Source organism: Lontra canadensis, unplaced genomic scaffold (genome assembly GCF_010015895.1).
Source record: "Lontra canadensis isolate GAN:19392208 unplaced genomic scaffold, GSC_riverotter_1.0 scaffold28, whole genome shotgun sequence".
NCBI lineage: Eukaryota > Metazoa > Chordata > Mammalia > Carnivora > Mustelidae > Lontra > Lontra canadensis.
In genome coordinates, this window is record NW_022631022.1 from 17,254,630 (window position 1) to 17,269,475 (window position 14,846).

Consider the following 14,846-nt stretch of genomic DNA (forward strand, 5'->3'; position numbering starts at 1 on the left):
CCTTAATGAAGGAATAATAAGCTAAAAATCAGTTCAAAGGACAATATAAAGGCCAGATACACATACCCGTCAATCGGGAATAATGAAATGAATTTGTTAATTGATGCAAAATTGGCTTCTTCCATGGTGGGGAGGGGCATCAGTTGCACCTCCACCAGACAAAACTTATTTGCGTTGCTATGAACCCAAATCATTTGTCTATTTTCAGTTTTCTACAACTCACAGAATTAAAGACAATGAGAGGTGGAGACTACCATGAATTGATACCCCAGAATACACTAGCCCAATGTCCAAGGGCACTTTTCTCCCTATTTCAAAAGCCCCTCTCACTTTTCCTGGCAATTTGTACAATAGGATTGGGTTACATAAAGCTTTTTGAAAGTTTTTTGTAGTGGAACTCTTTTTCTAAGTGAAATCTTGCAGGAAATCCTAATATATAAATATACATATGTACACATATATTTTAAATTTCTGTTAAAATAATTTATTATACAATTAATACATGCTCATTGTACAAGTGTCAAGTAGTACAGAAAGTTACTAAATAAAAAATGAGGGGCACGTGGTTGGCTCAGTCAGGTGAGGCTACTATTCTGGATTTTAGCTCAGGTCCTGATCTCAGGGTGGTGGGATTGAGCTCTGCCTCTGGCTCCAGGATGTGCGTGGAGCCTGCTTGCTTGGGATTCTCTCTCTCTCCCTCTCCCTCTGACCCTTCTCCTTCTCTCTTAAAAAAAAAAAATTAGTCTTCCTTCTCCCTCTCCCCTTTCAGTTCCAGAGGTACCTACTGTAATAGATTTTTGTATACTCCAGGAGATACCCTCTACGCATGTACAAATACAGGTTTTAAAACGCAAACAGGATAAAAACAATTTGTTCTTCTGTACTTCATTTTTTTTTTTTTTCAATTCAAAGTATAGAGGGGCGCCTGGGTGGCTCAGTGGGTTGAGCCTCTGCCTTCGGCTCAGGTCATGATCTCAGGGTCCTGGGATCAAGCCCCGCATCGGGCTCTCTGCTGGGTGGGGAGCCTGCTTCCCCTCCTCTCTCTGCTTGTTGCTCTGCCTACTTGTGATCTCTCTCCCTCTGTCAAATAAATAAATAAAAAATATTTTTTAAAGATTTTATTTATTTATTTGACAGAGGGAGAGAGATCACAAGTAGACAGAGAGGCAGGCAGAGGGAGAGGGGGGAGCAGTCTCCCCGCCCAGCAGAGAGCCCGATGCGGGGCTCAATCCCAGGACCCTGAGATCATGACCTGAGCCGAAGGCAGAGGCTCAACCCACTGAGCCACCCAGGCACCCCAAATAAATAAAATCTTAAAAAAGAAAGTATAGAGGTCCACCTTATCATTTTAAATGATAAATAGCATTCCAGGATATGGATCCTTTCAACTTACTTGGCTAGTTCTCTATTAATGGATATTTTTTAGTTTCCAGTTTTATGGTATTATAAACAAAAGCTGCAGTGAACTCCCTTAACCAGTATTTTTGAGTGGTGATGTATCTGTATTTATCTATCAGTAAAATTTTAGGAGTGGAATCACTGAGGTTAAGGGCAGGTGCATTTAAACATTTTGACATCTATTGCCAAGTTACCTTCCCCAGAAGTTGTCATTTATTTTGTCATTTATTTTTTTCACCTGCCAAATGGCATATCTTCACATCCCCACCAAGAGTGAGTATCATCAAACTTTTAAATTAAAAAAATTTTGACTCTAAAAAATTTTTTTTTTGACTCTGATAGAGGGAAATGGCATCTCCTAGATTAGTAGTGTACTTTTCTACAATTATATCTAGCAGTTAAAAATCCTCCCTTTGGTGAGGGGCACTTGGTTGGCATAGTAGGTTAGGCTTTTGACTCTTGATTTTTGCTCAAGTTATGATCTTGGCGGGGGGGTGGTCATGAGATCCAGCCCTGACATCCTGCTCCATGGTCAGCAGGCAGGCAGGGAGTCTGGTCAAGGATTCTCCCTCTCCCTCTGTCCTGCCCTGTCTCCCCTTGTGCTTGAGTGCTCTCTCTCTCTCTGTCTCAAGGAAAATAAAATAAATAAATCTTTACAAATAATCTTCCCCTTGATGAGAAATTACTTCATCATTTCTGCAGAATAACTTATCTGGTGTAATTTGACATAATTTGAAAAACCCTTGAGCTAGACTGATTTCCTAGGACCTCACTCCAGGAGGCAGAGTCTCTGGAAGTGGGCATTTGGCCCTGCTCGTGGCGGTGTGGAGCTTGTCTGCCCATGTGTGTGCCACCGTGTTTGATATGTGATATGTTTTTGATATGTGTTTGAGTGCCAGTGTGTTCGTGCCAGTGAGTGTCCACCTCTCCTTGGCTGTGGGGAGCAAAGACCTCCCAAGAGCACAGGTTACCAGGGCATCAGTGTAGGACCCAGAGATCTCTCCACATTGGGAAAAAAGAATGGCTGGATCTTCTGTGACCTGGTACCATGAATAAGGAAGGGACTGAGGACAATGGCAGCCTCGTGTGCTCAGTCTCTCCTGCCCTACTCTGCTTCTGCTGGGGCACTACTCCCGTCTCTCCTCAGAACCATAAACTTGCCTGTGGGCCCAAAGCAGCCACCCCAGTCTGACTCAACAAGCCTTTCAGTGGCTTGGAACAGTGACTCAGTTTCTCAAGAAATCAACCACTCATTGTGGTGGGTGGGGGGCGGAGAGAAAATAGCCACCAGCTGGGTCTGTAGGCAGGGGCTGGAGTCATGGTTCTAAATCTGCTCGGTAACACGCTCTGTTGTTTGGGAAGTGGCTGGAAACTTAATTCACTGTCCACCAGCAATGCCAGCAGTGTGTCTGGAAGAAAGAGCAGGAACTCAGGAGGGAGACAGGTATGGGCTCCAAACTGAGCTCTGTAACTCACTAGCTGTGGGGTCGAGGGCCAGTCACTTGATTTCTCTGAGCCTCTTGCCTTCACCTATAAACCGAGGTTAACGGTGCCCACCTTGTGAACTCACTGCGTGGATGAAATGAAATAATACATGTGATAATGGATCTTAGTAAGTACGTCAGTCAACACTCCCCTAAGAGTGACATTTTAATAATCACACCCTCCAGAATGAGGATCTCAAAGAACATCCCCAAACATCAGAATCAGAGAGGGTCCTTCTTCCTTGGCTATGCCCACTCAGTAGCTGCCTGGTGTCTCTGTACCCTTGTGAGAATGGCTATCCTCATGTGCCACTCACTGCTGTACACTTTTTCTTTTTGTTAAAGATTGCATTTTTAAGTAATCTCTACACCCCATATGGGGCTTGAACTGGTAGATGACGACTCATACCTCACGACACATCAGGGCAAAAGATATATTATTATATCTGGCGTATCTGGCTATTTGTCTGGAATAGAGAGAGAGTGGACTCCTACGTTATCCTTACAAAAATAAAATTCCAGGTGGATTAAGGGCTTAAAATATAAGAAGTAAAATATTAAAAATCTGGCACAGCAAATCGGGATGCAGTACTAGCACACACCTCCCAGAATGGCTAGTGAAAAAGTCAGATACGACCACGTACTGGGTGGATATAGAGCAGTGTCTCTTGCGTTACTGACCAGGGTGTAATTGGTACAACCACTTTGGAAAACTGTCAGTCTCTATAAAAGCTGAGCATACACATACCCCGTGACCCCAAAATTAAGCTCTTGGGTAAATATACAACAGAAATGCAGACACAAATTCATCAAAAAATATGTACCAGAGGGGCACCTGGGTGGTTCCATCAATTAAGCATCTGCTTCATGTTATAGGAACTGATCCTATCCCATGAAAAGAGCATCACGCAGGGTCCTGGGATCCAGCCCTGCGCCTGGCTCCCTGCTCGGCAGGACTCCCCCTGCTTGTGTTCCCTCTCTTGCTGTATCCCTCTCTCTGTCAAATAAATAAATAAAATCTTTAAAAAATATGTATAAGAATGTTTGTAGCAGCACTATTTGTAGTAGCTCCAAATTGGAAGCAAAACCCAAATGCCCATCAATAATAAAACAAATTTAAAAAATAGTCAAAGACGTAGAAAAGTATTAATGTTTGGTACACTTACATAAAGGAATACTGCACAGCCATGAGAAATAATGAACCACGTGAATGAATCTCACAACCATCATGTGCGTTAAAGAAGTTAGACACACAAGAGTACGTAGAGATGATTCATTGGAATAAAGTTTAAACATTTGCCTATGATGTTAGAAGTCAGGGTGGGGCTAATTTTTAGGGGGTGTCATAAGTGGAAGGAGCATGAAGGAACTTCTAGGGTGCTGGAGATGTTATGTTTCTTGATCTGGGTCCCGGCTACATGAGTGCGATCACCTTGTGAAAAATCACGGATCCGTAAAGATATGTGCACTATTTCATAAATATGTTATACTTTGACAAAAATTTTGGCAAGGAGGTTTCATGTAAAGTAGGGGTTAGAAGACCTTCTCAACCAAGATTGGAAATCTAGGTCATCAAAAAGTAAGATGTTTTTGCATATATATGTGTGCGTGTGTGTGTGTTTAAAACATCTTTATGGCAAAAGATACTGCAAGCAATGTCAAAAGACAAGCAGTAGACTTGGAAAAAAATTTTTTTTTTCCTATAAACTTTTTCTTTATTTAACTTTTAATAAAAATATAGACTCTTAACTCAATAAAAAGATAGCAGTGATAGTAATTATCACACAGGAGGAGCTCAACAAATGTCAAAGTCTTTAGTTTTCAAGCCACATCATGACCACCTCCTTCTCTCCTTCTCAGTGTAATCCAACAACTGGCTGAGTTCACTTAATCATCTCACTGGGGCTGGGCCTTTCCTGCCATTCACTCAAATCCAGAACTCCTGACTTGTGGCTCACAATACTTCAGTCATCTTTTATAGAAGTGGAAATGAGATATTTTTAGCCACAGTCAGGGACATAAAACTTCTTTTTTCAGGGATATAGGAAATTCAGGTATTCATTACCAAAAAGATCCTCAAGTATTAAAAAGTGCATTCTGTGCCTCTTTCAAAAATAGAACCTTTTGGGTTGAAAGAAAAAAAAATTCCTTCCAAAAATCATCATTACCAGGCACATCAGCCAAACAGGGAGCTAACAAGTCCTGCTGTTTCCATGACAAAGAACACTGAAACCACACCACCGCAGAAAGAAAATCGTGGGGGCTTTCTGCGTAGCACTCCTCAGTCCAGACAGGGACACAGACATAACCCTCCCTCCTGAACTGGGTCCCTACCTGTGCAAAGGCTAGTACTGGACATTTCTCTTTAAACACCAGATTTCAGCTCTTTCTCATTCTGCCCTGGGGACCCTTTCTCTTCTGGCTCTTTGTCACAGTCTGGAGAAATACTCTGACTCTCAATGGTAGCAAGAGCATCCAAGTCCAATCTTCTTCTCTTCCTCAGTTGGTGCAAGTGGGATTTGGATTTTATATGTGCTGCCCATTCACGGTCCCCAATGATGATTCGATCACAGAGGTCACACATGCGGTAACTTCTCTTGTTCTCCATTTCATTGCATAGCATCTTTACTGGAGCAGCTGCAGGCTTGTGGCCCTGGATGAAATTTTGCACGATTTCAAGAGCAGGTTCAAGAACAGATTCTTCCCACTTCGAGACATCAGATACTTCTAAGCCATATACTGGGGGGACACTGGGACCAGGTCTGCTCAAAAATCGGTTTTTAACCCACCGGTTTTGCTTCCGGGCATATCTCTTAGTCACTTGTTTCAGAGACTCAATACCTTTCTTTAGGAGCTGGTTACTAGTCTCTGGTGTGCATTTTCCCTCAGTGACCAGGTACTCGTGAAATTCCTTGAAGCCAATGGATTGGAAGATACCGTGTTGATAGTCCTGGCTATTTTCTGCAACTTTCTTCTGATTATAGCGTCTGTGAAAATCTCTTAGTTCATCCAAGAGCCCAGCAGCAAGCATGTCATCCACCCTCTTATCCAAGCGCTCATCTAGAACTGTCTGGTCAGCATGAAGCCAGAGGATGCAAAGGTTAGGGAACTTCAGAGGGCCTCCAAGGGGACCACCACCTTCCTCTGCATGTTGACGATGAAGAAATTCACTATGAGAGATCCCCGTTTCTTCAAATACTTGCAAGCTCCTGGCCACTTTGCGCTTGTCATGGGGGTGCAGCTTGGCAGCCATTTCTGGGTCCACTTGGCTTAGGCGTTTGTGAAGAACGTGGCCATCCTCCTTCTCAAGCTCTTTTCGGTCGGTCACTTTCTCAGGGCCCATCTCATGGGGCTTAGTATTGACAAGAACTTTCCAGAGCAGAGATTCAATGTAATAATTGGTTCCTCCCATGACAATAGGAATTTTGTGTCGGGCAAATATATCTTCAATCAGAGCAGTTGCCTTGTTCCTGAAATCCACAACTGTGTAATTTGTCACGAGAGGATCCACAAAGCTGATCATGTGGTGCTGGCACATTCTCTGCTCTTGGGCAGAAACCTTGTTGGTGATAATGTCTAGGCCTTCATAAACCTGCGTGGAGTCAGCGCTAACGATTTCGCCACCGAGCCGCTGGCCTAGCTGCAACGCCAGGGTGGATTTGCCGGTGCCCGTGGCCCCGAGAATCACTACAAGAGGCAGTGTCCGTGGCAGACCCCGTAGCCCGGTGCTCCTTGGAAAAATTTTTTATAATGAAAATGATAAACTAACGTTAGAAGCTGTAATATGCAAAGAGCTATCAGTTGATCAATTAAACAACCCAATAGAGAAATAGACAAAATGATACAAACAGGCAATTCAGAGAAGAAAAATATCCAACTATATAGAAAGATGTTCAAATTTCTTAGAATTCAGTGGCATATAAATTAAAGTAGTAATAAGATACTAGTTTGCACCCTCCAGGCTGGCAAAATTAAAAAGAGCTTCTACATCTATTTTATGTTGGGGGGGGGGGAAGTGTGCTCTAAATCATTGCCAGTGGAGATGTAAATTATTACAGCCATTTTGGAAATCAATCTGGAAAAATCCATTAAAATTAAAAATACATATGCCCTTTGACCTAGCAATCCCACTCCTGGGAATCTATTCCAGAGAAATAAAGGCATCTACCCAAAGGCCCGTGTGCAAGGGTGTTTATTGCAACATTGATCATAGAGGGGTACGCATGATGTGTGGGTGTGCAGAGAGACACACACACACATACAGCCCAGAAACAAGCAAATGTCTCAGCCCGGAAGTGGTGTAGATGCTGGTGCTCTCCCTTAGGGCTCACAGTCCAGAGGCCTGGGGTAAACTGCAATCTTTCCAGTCCACAGGAGGTCTCCACCTGGAGCACAGGACAGGCAGGCAGTTGTGGATGATTAGAAGCCCCGTGACTCGTGCGGGTAGCTAACAGCATGGATTCTAAAGCAGGATTTGGAGGAGTGATCATTGGGACAGAGGCATTCCTATAGCTCCTCTTGGCAGGGCCGCCAGAATCGAAGAAGGGACCCCAACAAGGGAGGACCATGGGAATGACTATTGTAGACATTTAAGGCCAGTCACACCTACAGGGGCTTTTTAAAGCCAAAGCCAGGCAAAAATTCCTACTAAATGAAGGGATCAATGGCAAACAATTATTTCTCAAAACGATGTGTTCCTTCTGAGGTTTGTGGTCAAGTCATATCTCCATCCACCTGTAGCTCTCTGTCCTTTTTCTTTTTTAAAACGATTTTATTTATTTATTTGACGGAGAGAGGGACACAGTGAGAGAGGAAACACAGCAGAGGGAGTGGGAGAGGGAGAAGCAGACTTCCTGCTGAGCAGGGAGCCCAATGCGGGGCTCCATCCCAGGACCCAGGGATCATGACCTGAGCCTAAGGTAGATGCTTAACAACTGAGCCACCCAGGCACCCCTTAACTCTCTGTCTTACATGAATTAAAATGTGTAGTGGGGACACCTGGGTGGCTCAGTCAGTAGAGCATCTAACTCTTGATCTCAGCTCAGGTTTCGATCTCAGGGTTGTGAGTTCAAGCCCTGCGTTGGGCTCCATAGTGGGCGTGGAGCCTACTGTGAAAAACTCTTCTAAGCTCCAGTGGGCTGTTGCTCAGCCTTGGCCTTGCTTAGGAAGGCAGCTCTAAACAGGCCTCTACCCTAAATTAAAGCCCACATAGTATGTATTTAAGTATTTAAAATTATAAACCAAATCAATGAACTCTTAGCGAAAAATATTTTATCCTCCTGCCTTAAAAAAAGATTAAAAACAAATTTAAAGATTAAAAATTTTTATGTGAATAAAAGTAGGCAAGGCAGTAAAGAAGATGGAATTTAATTGTTTTTGCACATCGTTGGCTATTCTGTTGATGGGCTGCTGATGTTTAGATAAGTAATAAAAATATACGTAATTCAAAAAAATATACGTAATTCATAAATTATTATGTATCTTTTTAGTAACTTAATTTTTCTCGTCTTCTTTATTGCAAAATTAATTGTTACAATCAAGAGTTTTGTACCATTTATGTTCTATGGCAAATTGGTGCCAAGCTAGACTATCTTTTTTGAGTCATAACTCTTGGACGCTTTAAAAAATTAATTTCAATTTAGAGAAAGTTTCAGAAAGGAGTGGAATTGTCACAAAAAATCTTAAATGCAATATTTAAATTTGGAAATGAATCATGAATTGTACATATTCTGTTCAAATACTTTAGTGGAGTTACAGAAGATGAATTTATCATGACTGCCCTGAACCTTACAAAATATTTTAATTTCACAATATGAGTTTCTCCCCCTTCTACTGTAATTTTCACCAACCCTTAAAGTGATATTGCGAGCCATGCTAGGATGTGAAGCATTAGCCACACGTAGGACATCTGTGGTTATGTATGTTCAGGTTACAGAGGTAAAGTGTTGGTAGGGCAAAATGTTCCACAGCCACCACGTGCACCTGTCAATACCGCACTAATTCATGGGTACCCCCTGGACCATGAACTGGAGCACAGAGAAGCATGAAAATGGACATGTACTCTCCTGGGAAATGCTACTTTACTCTGTAAGAAACCATTGCATTCATGCTATCTGGGAAAAAGGATTTGACAAGTTAATTAATTTGTCTTTTTTCTTTCTTAAGTGCTTCTGCCACTCAAATCTTCCTCTTACTCTGAAGCAGTGTCTGTCTCCAATGTTGGCAGATGCACAACCCAGAAACCTTTGTGACATGCAGACACAGTCGCTTTATGTGTTGACCGCGTGGGGAGCAGAAGACGCAGAGTGACTTTGCTCTGGGGCCCAAATGGTGTGGTCACTGAGCTGTTATTTAGGCTGCAGGATGCCCTCTGCCCAGGGCTCAGCAACAGCTCCCACGGGCTCCTTAGTTTTGGAATATTCATGGTATTGTGGGAGCTTCAAAGGCAGGGCTTCGCAAACTTTCTGCGGCGCAGGATTGGTGTTCAATTTTCCCATCTAATACGGATCAGATTGTACAAATCCAATAAAAATAAATCACTAGAAAAATGAAATTGAAAAAAATCCGTATAAAATCCAAGGCTCACGTTTTAAAGACAGAAAGAGAAAAATTTCCTCTCTGTTTCTGTGTGTAACTCATCAAGACCCAGTAACAGACCATTTGTGGACTGGCGCTGGTCCACAGACCCCACTTCTTGTAGTGCTGCTCAGAGTCCCAGAAGCCGGGGTAGGGACTCTCTTGCCTCTCGGGGTGGTACCAGGAACCATGAGTCTGAATCCTATCCCATTGTCTTCTTCCAGTTTGAGTATTCTGCCCGCCCCATCATGTGGCTCTCATGTTAGGTCCTCTGTTCTCTCGCTGTCCTCACACAGGCGCAGATCCCCAAGCTTTCTCCATCTCCACAAGCCCCTGCAGCCCCTGCTTCTCCCCGAGTCACTGGTTTATGATGACGGACCTTGAAAGACATGCCTGGAGTGGGGGCTTCTGAGTCAAGTGTTTGCACTGAGAGTGTGACGTTGTCTTTGACACAGCCAGGACCTCTCCTGCATCTGGTGCTCCGCTCCAGAGACTGTAGGGAGAGGAAGTCAGGCTCATCTGCCCCTTGAACAGAGAGGATGAGGCCACTTCTGCAGATGCTGCCATCTTAAACCCATTCCGGGTTTAAGACAAACTTCCTCTTAGGGGTTGATGCTGGAACCTGGGGCTGAATTGTTTCAGTTGTCTCTGCTGGAGTCTTCAAGACTCTGCATCCAGGGCAAATGGTCATGCATGTTGTAGGAAGCAGGAGATGTCTGAATTTGAGGTGTTTATTAAGATCAGACCAGAAAGCCGATAGTTCCCAGACAGGCAGCTGGTGAAGGAAGGCCTCATGGAGGTGGTCAGAGGTGAGGTCCCCCTACACTGGGCAGGGCAAATGGAAGGGGAAATGCTCTGGGCTTTCTTAGTGGAGGTAGGAACTCCCACCTACCTGGGGTCAGCATGCTTCCAGAAATCCTACATAGTATAGATACATGCTTCTAAAATCATTCACATATTTTTTTAATCATTTACATATTTTTTATGACTCATTTCAAATTTTCTATCCTTATGTCATCGCTTCCTCTTATAGATATTTTTGCAACAGATGTAGCTTTATTCATTGCAAGCTACTGGTGATTCATTTTTTAAAAAGATTGTATTGATTTATTTGAGAAGAGAGCATGAACAGGGAGAGGAGCAGAGGAAGAGGGAGAAGCAGACTCCCTGCTGAGCAGAGAGCCCGATGTGGGGCTCGATCCCAGGACCCTGGGATCATGACCCAAGCAGAAGGCAGACGCTTAACCAACTGAGCCACCCAGGTGCCCCAGTACTGGTGATTCATTTAAGCTTTCTCCTTTAATGTTTTAAAATTACAAAAGGAATTCAGAAGTATATATAATGAAAACCTGTCTTTGTCACCCATACAGTCCTGTGCTCCTCAATCCTCCCAAGAGTTAAGGATTTTGACCAGCTGTTAACAGTGTGCCCTTGCCAATTCATGCTATGCATTTACAAATACCTGTCTTTCCCGTCACTCACCCTGGGGGAAGCAAAGCCATGAGCCACTCACTGGAGAGGCCTGAGTGGAGAGGAATGGAAGCCTCTGGCCGGCAGCCCCATGAGTGAGTTTGGGAGCAGGTCCTCCAGCCCTAAGCAAGCCTTTGGATGAGACTGCTGCCCTGGTTGGCATCATGACTGCAACCACATGACAGACTCCTAGCAGGACCACCTTGAGGAATTCCTGTCTCTCTGAAACTGTGTGAGATAATAAATGTCGTTTTCAGCTGCTAAGTTTTGGAGTAATGGTTACAGAGTAATATAATTAACACAGCTTTCATTCTCTCCAATTACAACATCATTTTTTAGTTCCACTCTATAAAAAAGCTCTTCAAAAGAGTTGTCTATACTCATCACCTGCTTTTCCCTCCCCCTCCTCCAATCCTGTCCTCGTATGTTAGCCAATGTCTACTATCTGGGTGACGAGGATGTCACAGGGCAATGCTGTCTTAAGTACCTGTTGCAGACCCTAAGACGAGGGTTCACGTGCAGAAGATTTATTAAGGAAGAGCCCTTAATAGAGATTGGGAAGGGAGTGGGGGAAGCAGGACAGGGAAGAGGAGGAAGTACATCAAGGATGACTTTTTAGGCAAAGTCCCACTCTCTTACTGATCCCGGATAGCTCCGGAGAAAATTACACCTGGGGCACTTCGGTGGTACAGTTAAGCATCTGACTCTTGGTTTTGGCTCAGGTCACGAGGTCAAGCATTGTGAGATCGAGGCCCATGTGGGGGCTCTGTGATCAGCACAGAGCCTGCTCCAGATTCTCTCTCCCTCTCTCTCTGCCCCCAACTCTCTCTCTCTCTAAAACAAACAAATAAATCTTAAAAAATGATTAAAAAGAAAAAGTTCATTCCATCTTGGGGGGCGCCTTGGGTAGCTTAGTTGGTTAAGCGTTTGATGCTTGATTTTGGCTCAGTTCATGATCTCACGGTCATAAGATTGAGCCGCATGTCAGACTCTGCAGCCTGCTTGGAATTCTCTTTCTCCCTCTCCCTCTGTCCCTCCTTCCCACCCCCAACCAATAAATAAAATAAAATAAAATTTGTTCTGTCTTGAGGCAAAGAGCTGGGCTTTCATAATGCCATATAGTCAGTTACTGTGTGGGTTATCCCAGGGGCATAAGCTCCCAGATATTTCTGACTCTTTGCATGTACAGGCAAAGCAACTGCAGTAACCCAAGGGCAATAGTCTAACGATCACACGAGTAAGATCTTGGAATAAAACACCTAGACAGAAGGTGGGAGAGGGGCACAGAGAACCATTTAGAGGATTTAAGGAGAGCTGGGCAAAGTATAGTCAATAATGGCCACAACAGTGCTTCTTAAACTTTAATGTGTATTCGATTCATCAGGGGCTCTTGTTAAAATGCAGACTCTGGCTTCATAAATTTGACATGGGGTTGAATTCTGCATTTGTAATGAGCTTCCAGGTGATACTGAAGCTTTGAGTAACACTGAGCTCCGGTCATTCATGGGAGCTTCATGTTATAGGAACTGATCCTATCCCATGAAAAGAGCATCACGCATGTCCTGGTTATCTGCAGCTTTGTTTCAAACCACCCTCAAAGCGGAGTGATCTAAAATACAATTCACTGTTCTGTGGGTTGATTGGGCTCAGCTCAGCATTTCTCACTGGGGGTCTGTCACAGAGCTGCCATCAGAAGTTGGTTGGTCTTCTGTGCTGAATGTCCCAGAGGTGAGCCTATAGGATTGGCAGCTGATACAGGTTTTTTCCAGGGAGCTCAGGAGGGATTACTGACTATCATGCCTTCATGTGGCTTCTCCATGTGGCTTGGGCTTCTCATAGCAATGGTGGCCATTCTAAAATGAATCCAGGAGTTGTGTTAATCAGATATGGTAAGATGTGCAGACATGGAAATGACTGTCTTGGAGGAAGATGTTTATACATATTCTAGATCCCCAGAAACAGGAGGCACAGCTCCATGCGAGGCCACATGAAGAAGGCCACCAGGGTCAGTGGGGAGGCAGAGAGGAGGGAGAGGAGAGCATTCCCAGAGCCTTTACTGGGGCTTTTGTGAAAAGGAATGGGTGAGACATGGTAGATATATGAGTAAATTTAGGATGGATAGTTTGAATAATTTCGGTCTCTGGTTGCAGGGGTGGTCCTTGGTTTCCTGATTACTTGGTCCTGTGGTGACTTAGAACAGGCTTGGTGTGTGAGAATTTCATAAAGGGGATGGTTGGAAGTGTGGACTCTGGATAGGTTGGTTTGTATATCAAAGCCACACTCATGAGGGAGGCTCTAGAAATACGCTAACCCAGGGAGGGACAGTCTCTCCAGGATTAGGAATAGAGAAAATAAGTAAATAGAGTCAATATAGTAACAGCATTCTGAAAGGGATCTTCCCAAGAGTGACCATTCCAAGAGGGAGGAAGTAGAAGCTACCAAGACAGTGAAATCACTTCTGCTATACTCTGTTGGTTGAAGCAGACATTGGAAACTCAGATACAAGTGGGAAATAAACTCCAGCTACTGATAGGGGTGTGGCAGGGTTACTTCATAGAAGGACACGTGGGATGGGTGACATTGCTGTGGCCATCTTCGGAAAGTACATCTGTCAGATGCGCATCTTACTCGGTGTAAAATATCTACGTAAATAATCTGACAACATCCAAGTTGGCGCATTCTGCAGACAAAATGCTCCTGAGCAAAAATATCTCCACGTATGAAGGCTCTTCAATTCCCACCAATCTTGAGTAGGTGGAAGTCCAATCCTCTGGAGGGTTTCCCTTCTGGTAATCCAGTTTCCAATGATGCAAGTCAGCCTACAAACAGCCCCAGGTTCTTGCTCACTGCTTCCCCCTGCTGGCATATCAGACATTCAGCTACTCCCCATCCGCCAGGACTCCAAATCGTTGCTCCCTACCCTCATCCCAGCCCCGGGGAAGATATTGTTTGTTATTTACAACTGTCCGCTGCCTTCTAAAGAAGATGGAGCACAAAGACTGTCGAAGGGGTCATGGGAAAGAGTCTGCAAAATTGGAAGCAAGGCAGGAAAGGGTTTAATTGCTCTGCAGAAAGAGAGGGAAATCTATAGGGGGTGGTGGGAACAGAGACTGAAACTTCCTGGGAAGGATCCGGAGAGGGGGTGGGGGTAGGGGTTGGGGGAGAGGACTATGGTGAGGAGCATGGGGGAGTAGGGGGAGGGTGGGTTGTCTATGGCTGAGTGGGAACTTGCAGGGAGAGTGGAGATGTTAAGTTTGCTCTGTGCTCTTCCTGTGACCCTGTACTCCTTGAAACTTCAGAACAAAACATCTTCCTCTCATGCATTGTGCAGTGGATTTTCTTTGGAGAGATAGAGAGGAATGCTGCTGAGTTGCCTTAAGATTGGGGAGGGGTGGATCAGGGGCTCCCACTGGGAGAGTACCAGGGGCTCCGTGCAGTCCGGGATACCTCTGCCCTGTGGTCTCCAGACTGACCATTCCCTTCTTTAAGGAAAGCAGCATTTAATGTGAGGGCACAAAAAGGGCACAAGGTGAGTTTGGAAGAGAGGAGGAAGAGACCTGTGTGGTTGGGGAATATGTCTGAGTGTATTGGAGGGGCAAGGAACAGAGAGGCAGGAGATGATGCTGGTAAGTGGGTTAGGGCTCTTAATTTCATTTCAAAGTTTCTCCCAGATACCCTAGTCAAAATCTTAGAGAAATCCAATAACCCTCCATGCTGCATGTGGCCCAGGCTTGATTCAGTATTACATTCAAAGCAACATAGCCCATTTCCATGCTGTAATTCCTGTAAGCTCCAATCACTCCTTACCTTCCTCTAGTGGAACCCTCGGTTCCATAGCTAAGATGTCTCCCACCCTTATTCCATCCCTCCTGCAGGGTCAGCCACGACTTTGGGGCTTGGCGAGGACACTGGACAATC

General features: G+C 44.4%; 1 protein-coding gene across 1 annotated transcript in view; it reads right to left on the reverse strand.

Annotated features, from left to right (window-relative positions):
• Window positions 1–4,606: 4,606 nt before the first annotated feature.
• LOC116872120 (tRNA dimethylallyltransferase-like) overlaps window positions 4,607–14,846 on the reverse strand; it is a 128,158-nt gene continuing 117,918 nt past the window's right edge. The window contains exon 6 of the mRNA XM_032865164.1: window positions 4,607–6,613. Coding sequence (XP_032721055.1) covers window positions 5,248–6,613 — 1,366 coding nt within the window. The 3' untranslated portion in view covers window positions 4,607–5,247. The remainder of the gene's footprint in view (window positions 6,614–14,846) is intronic.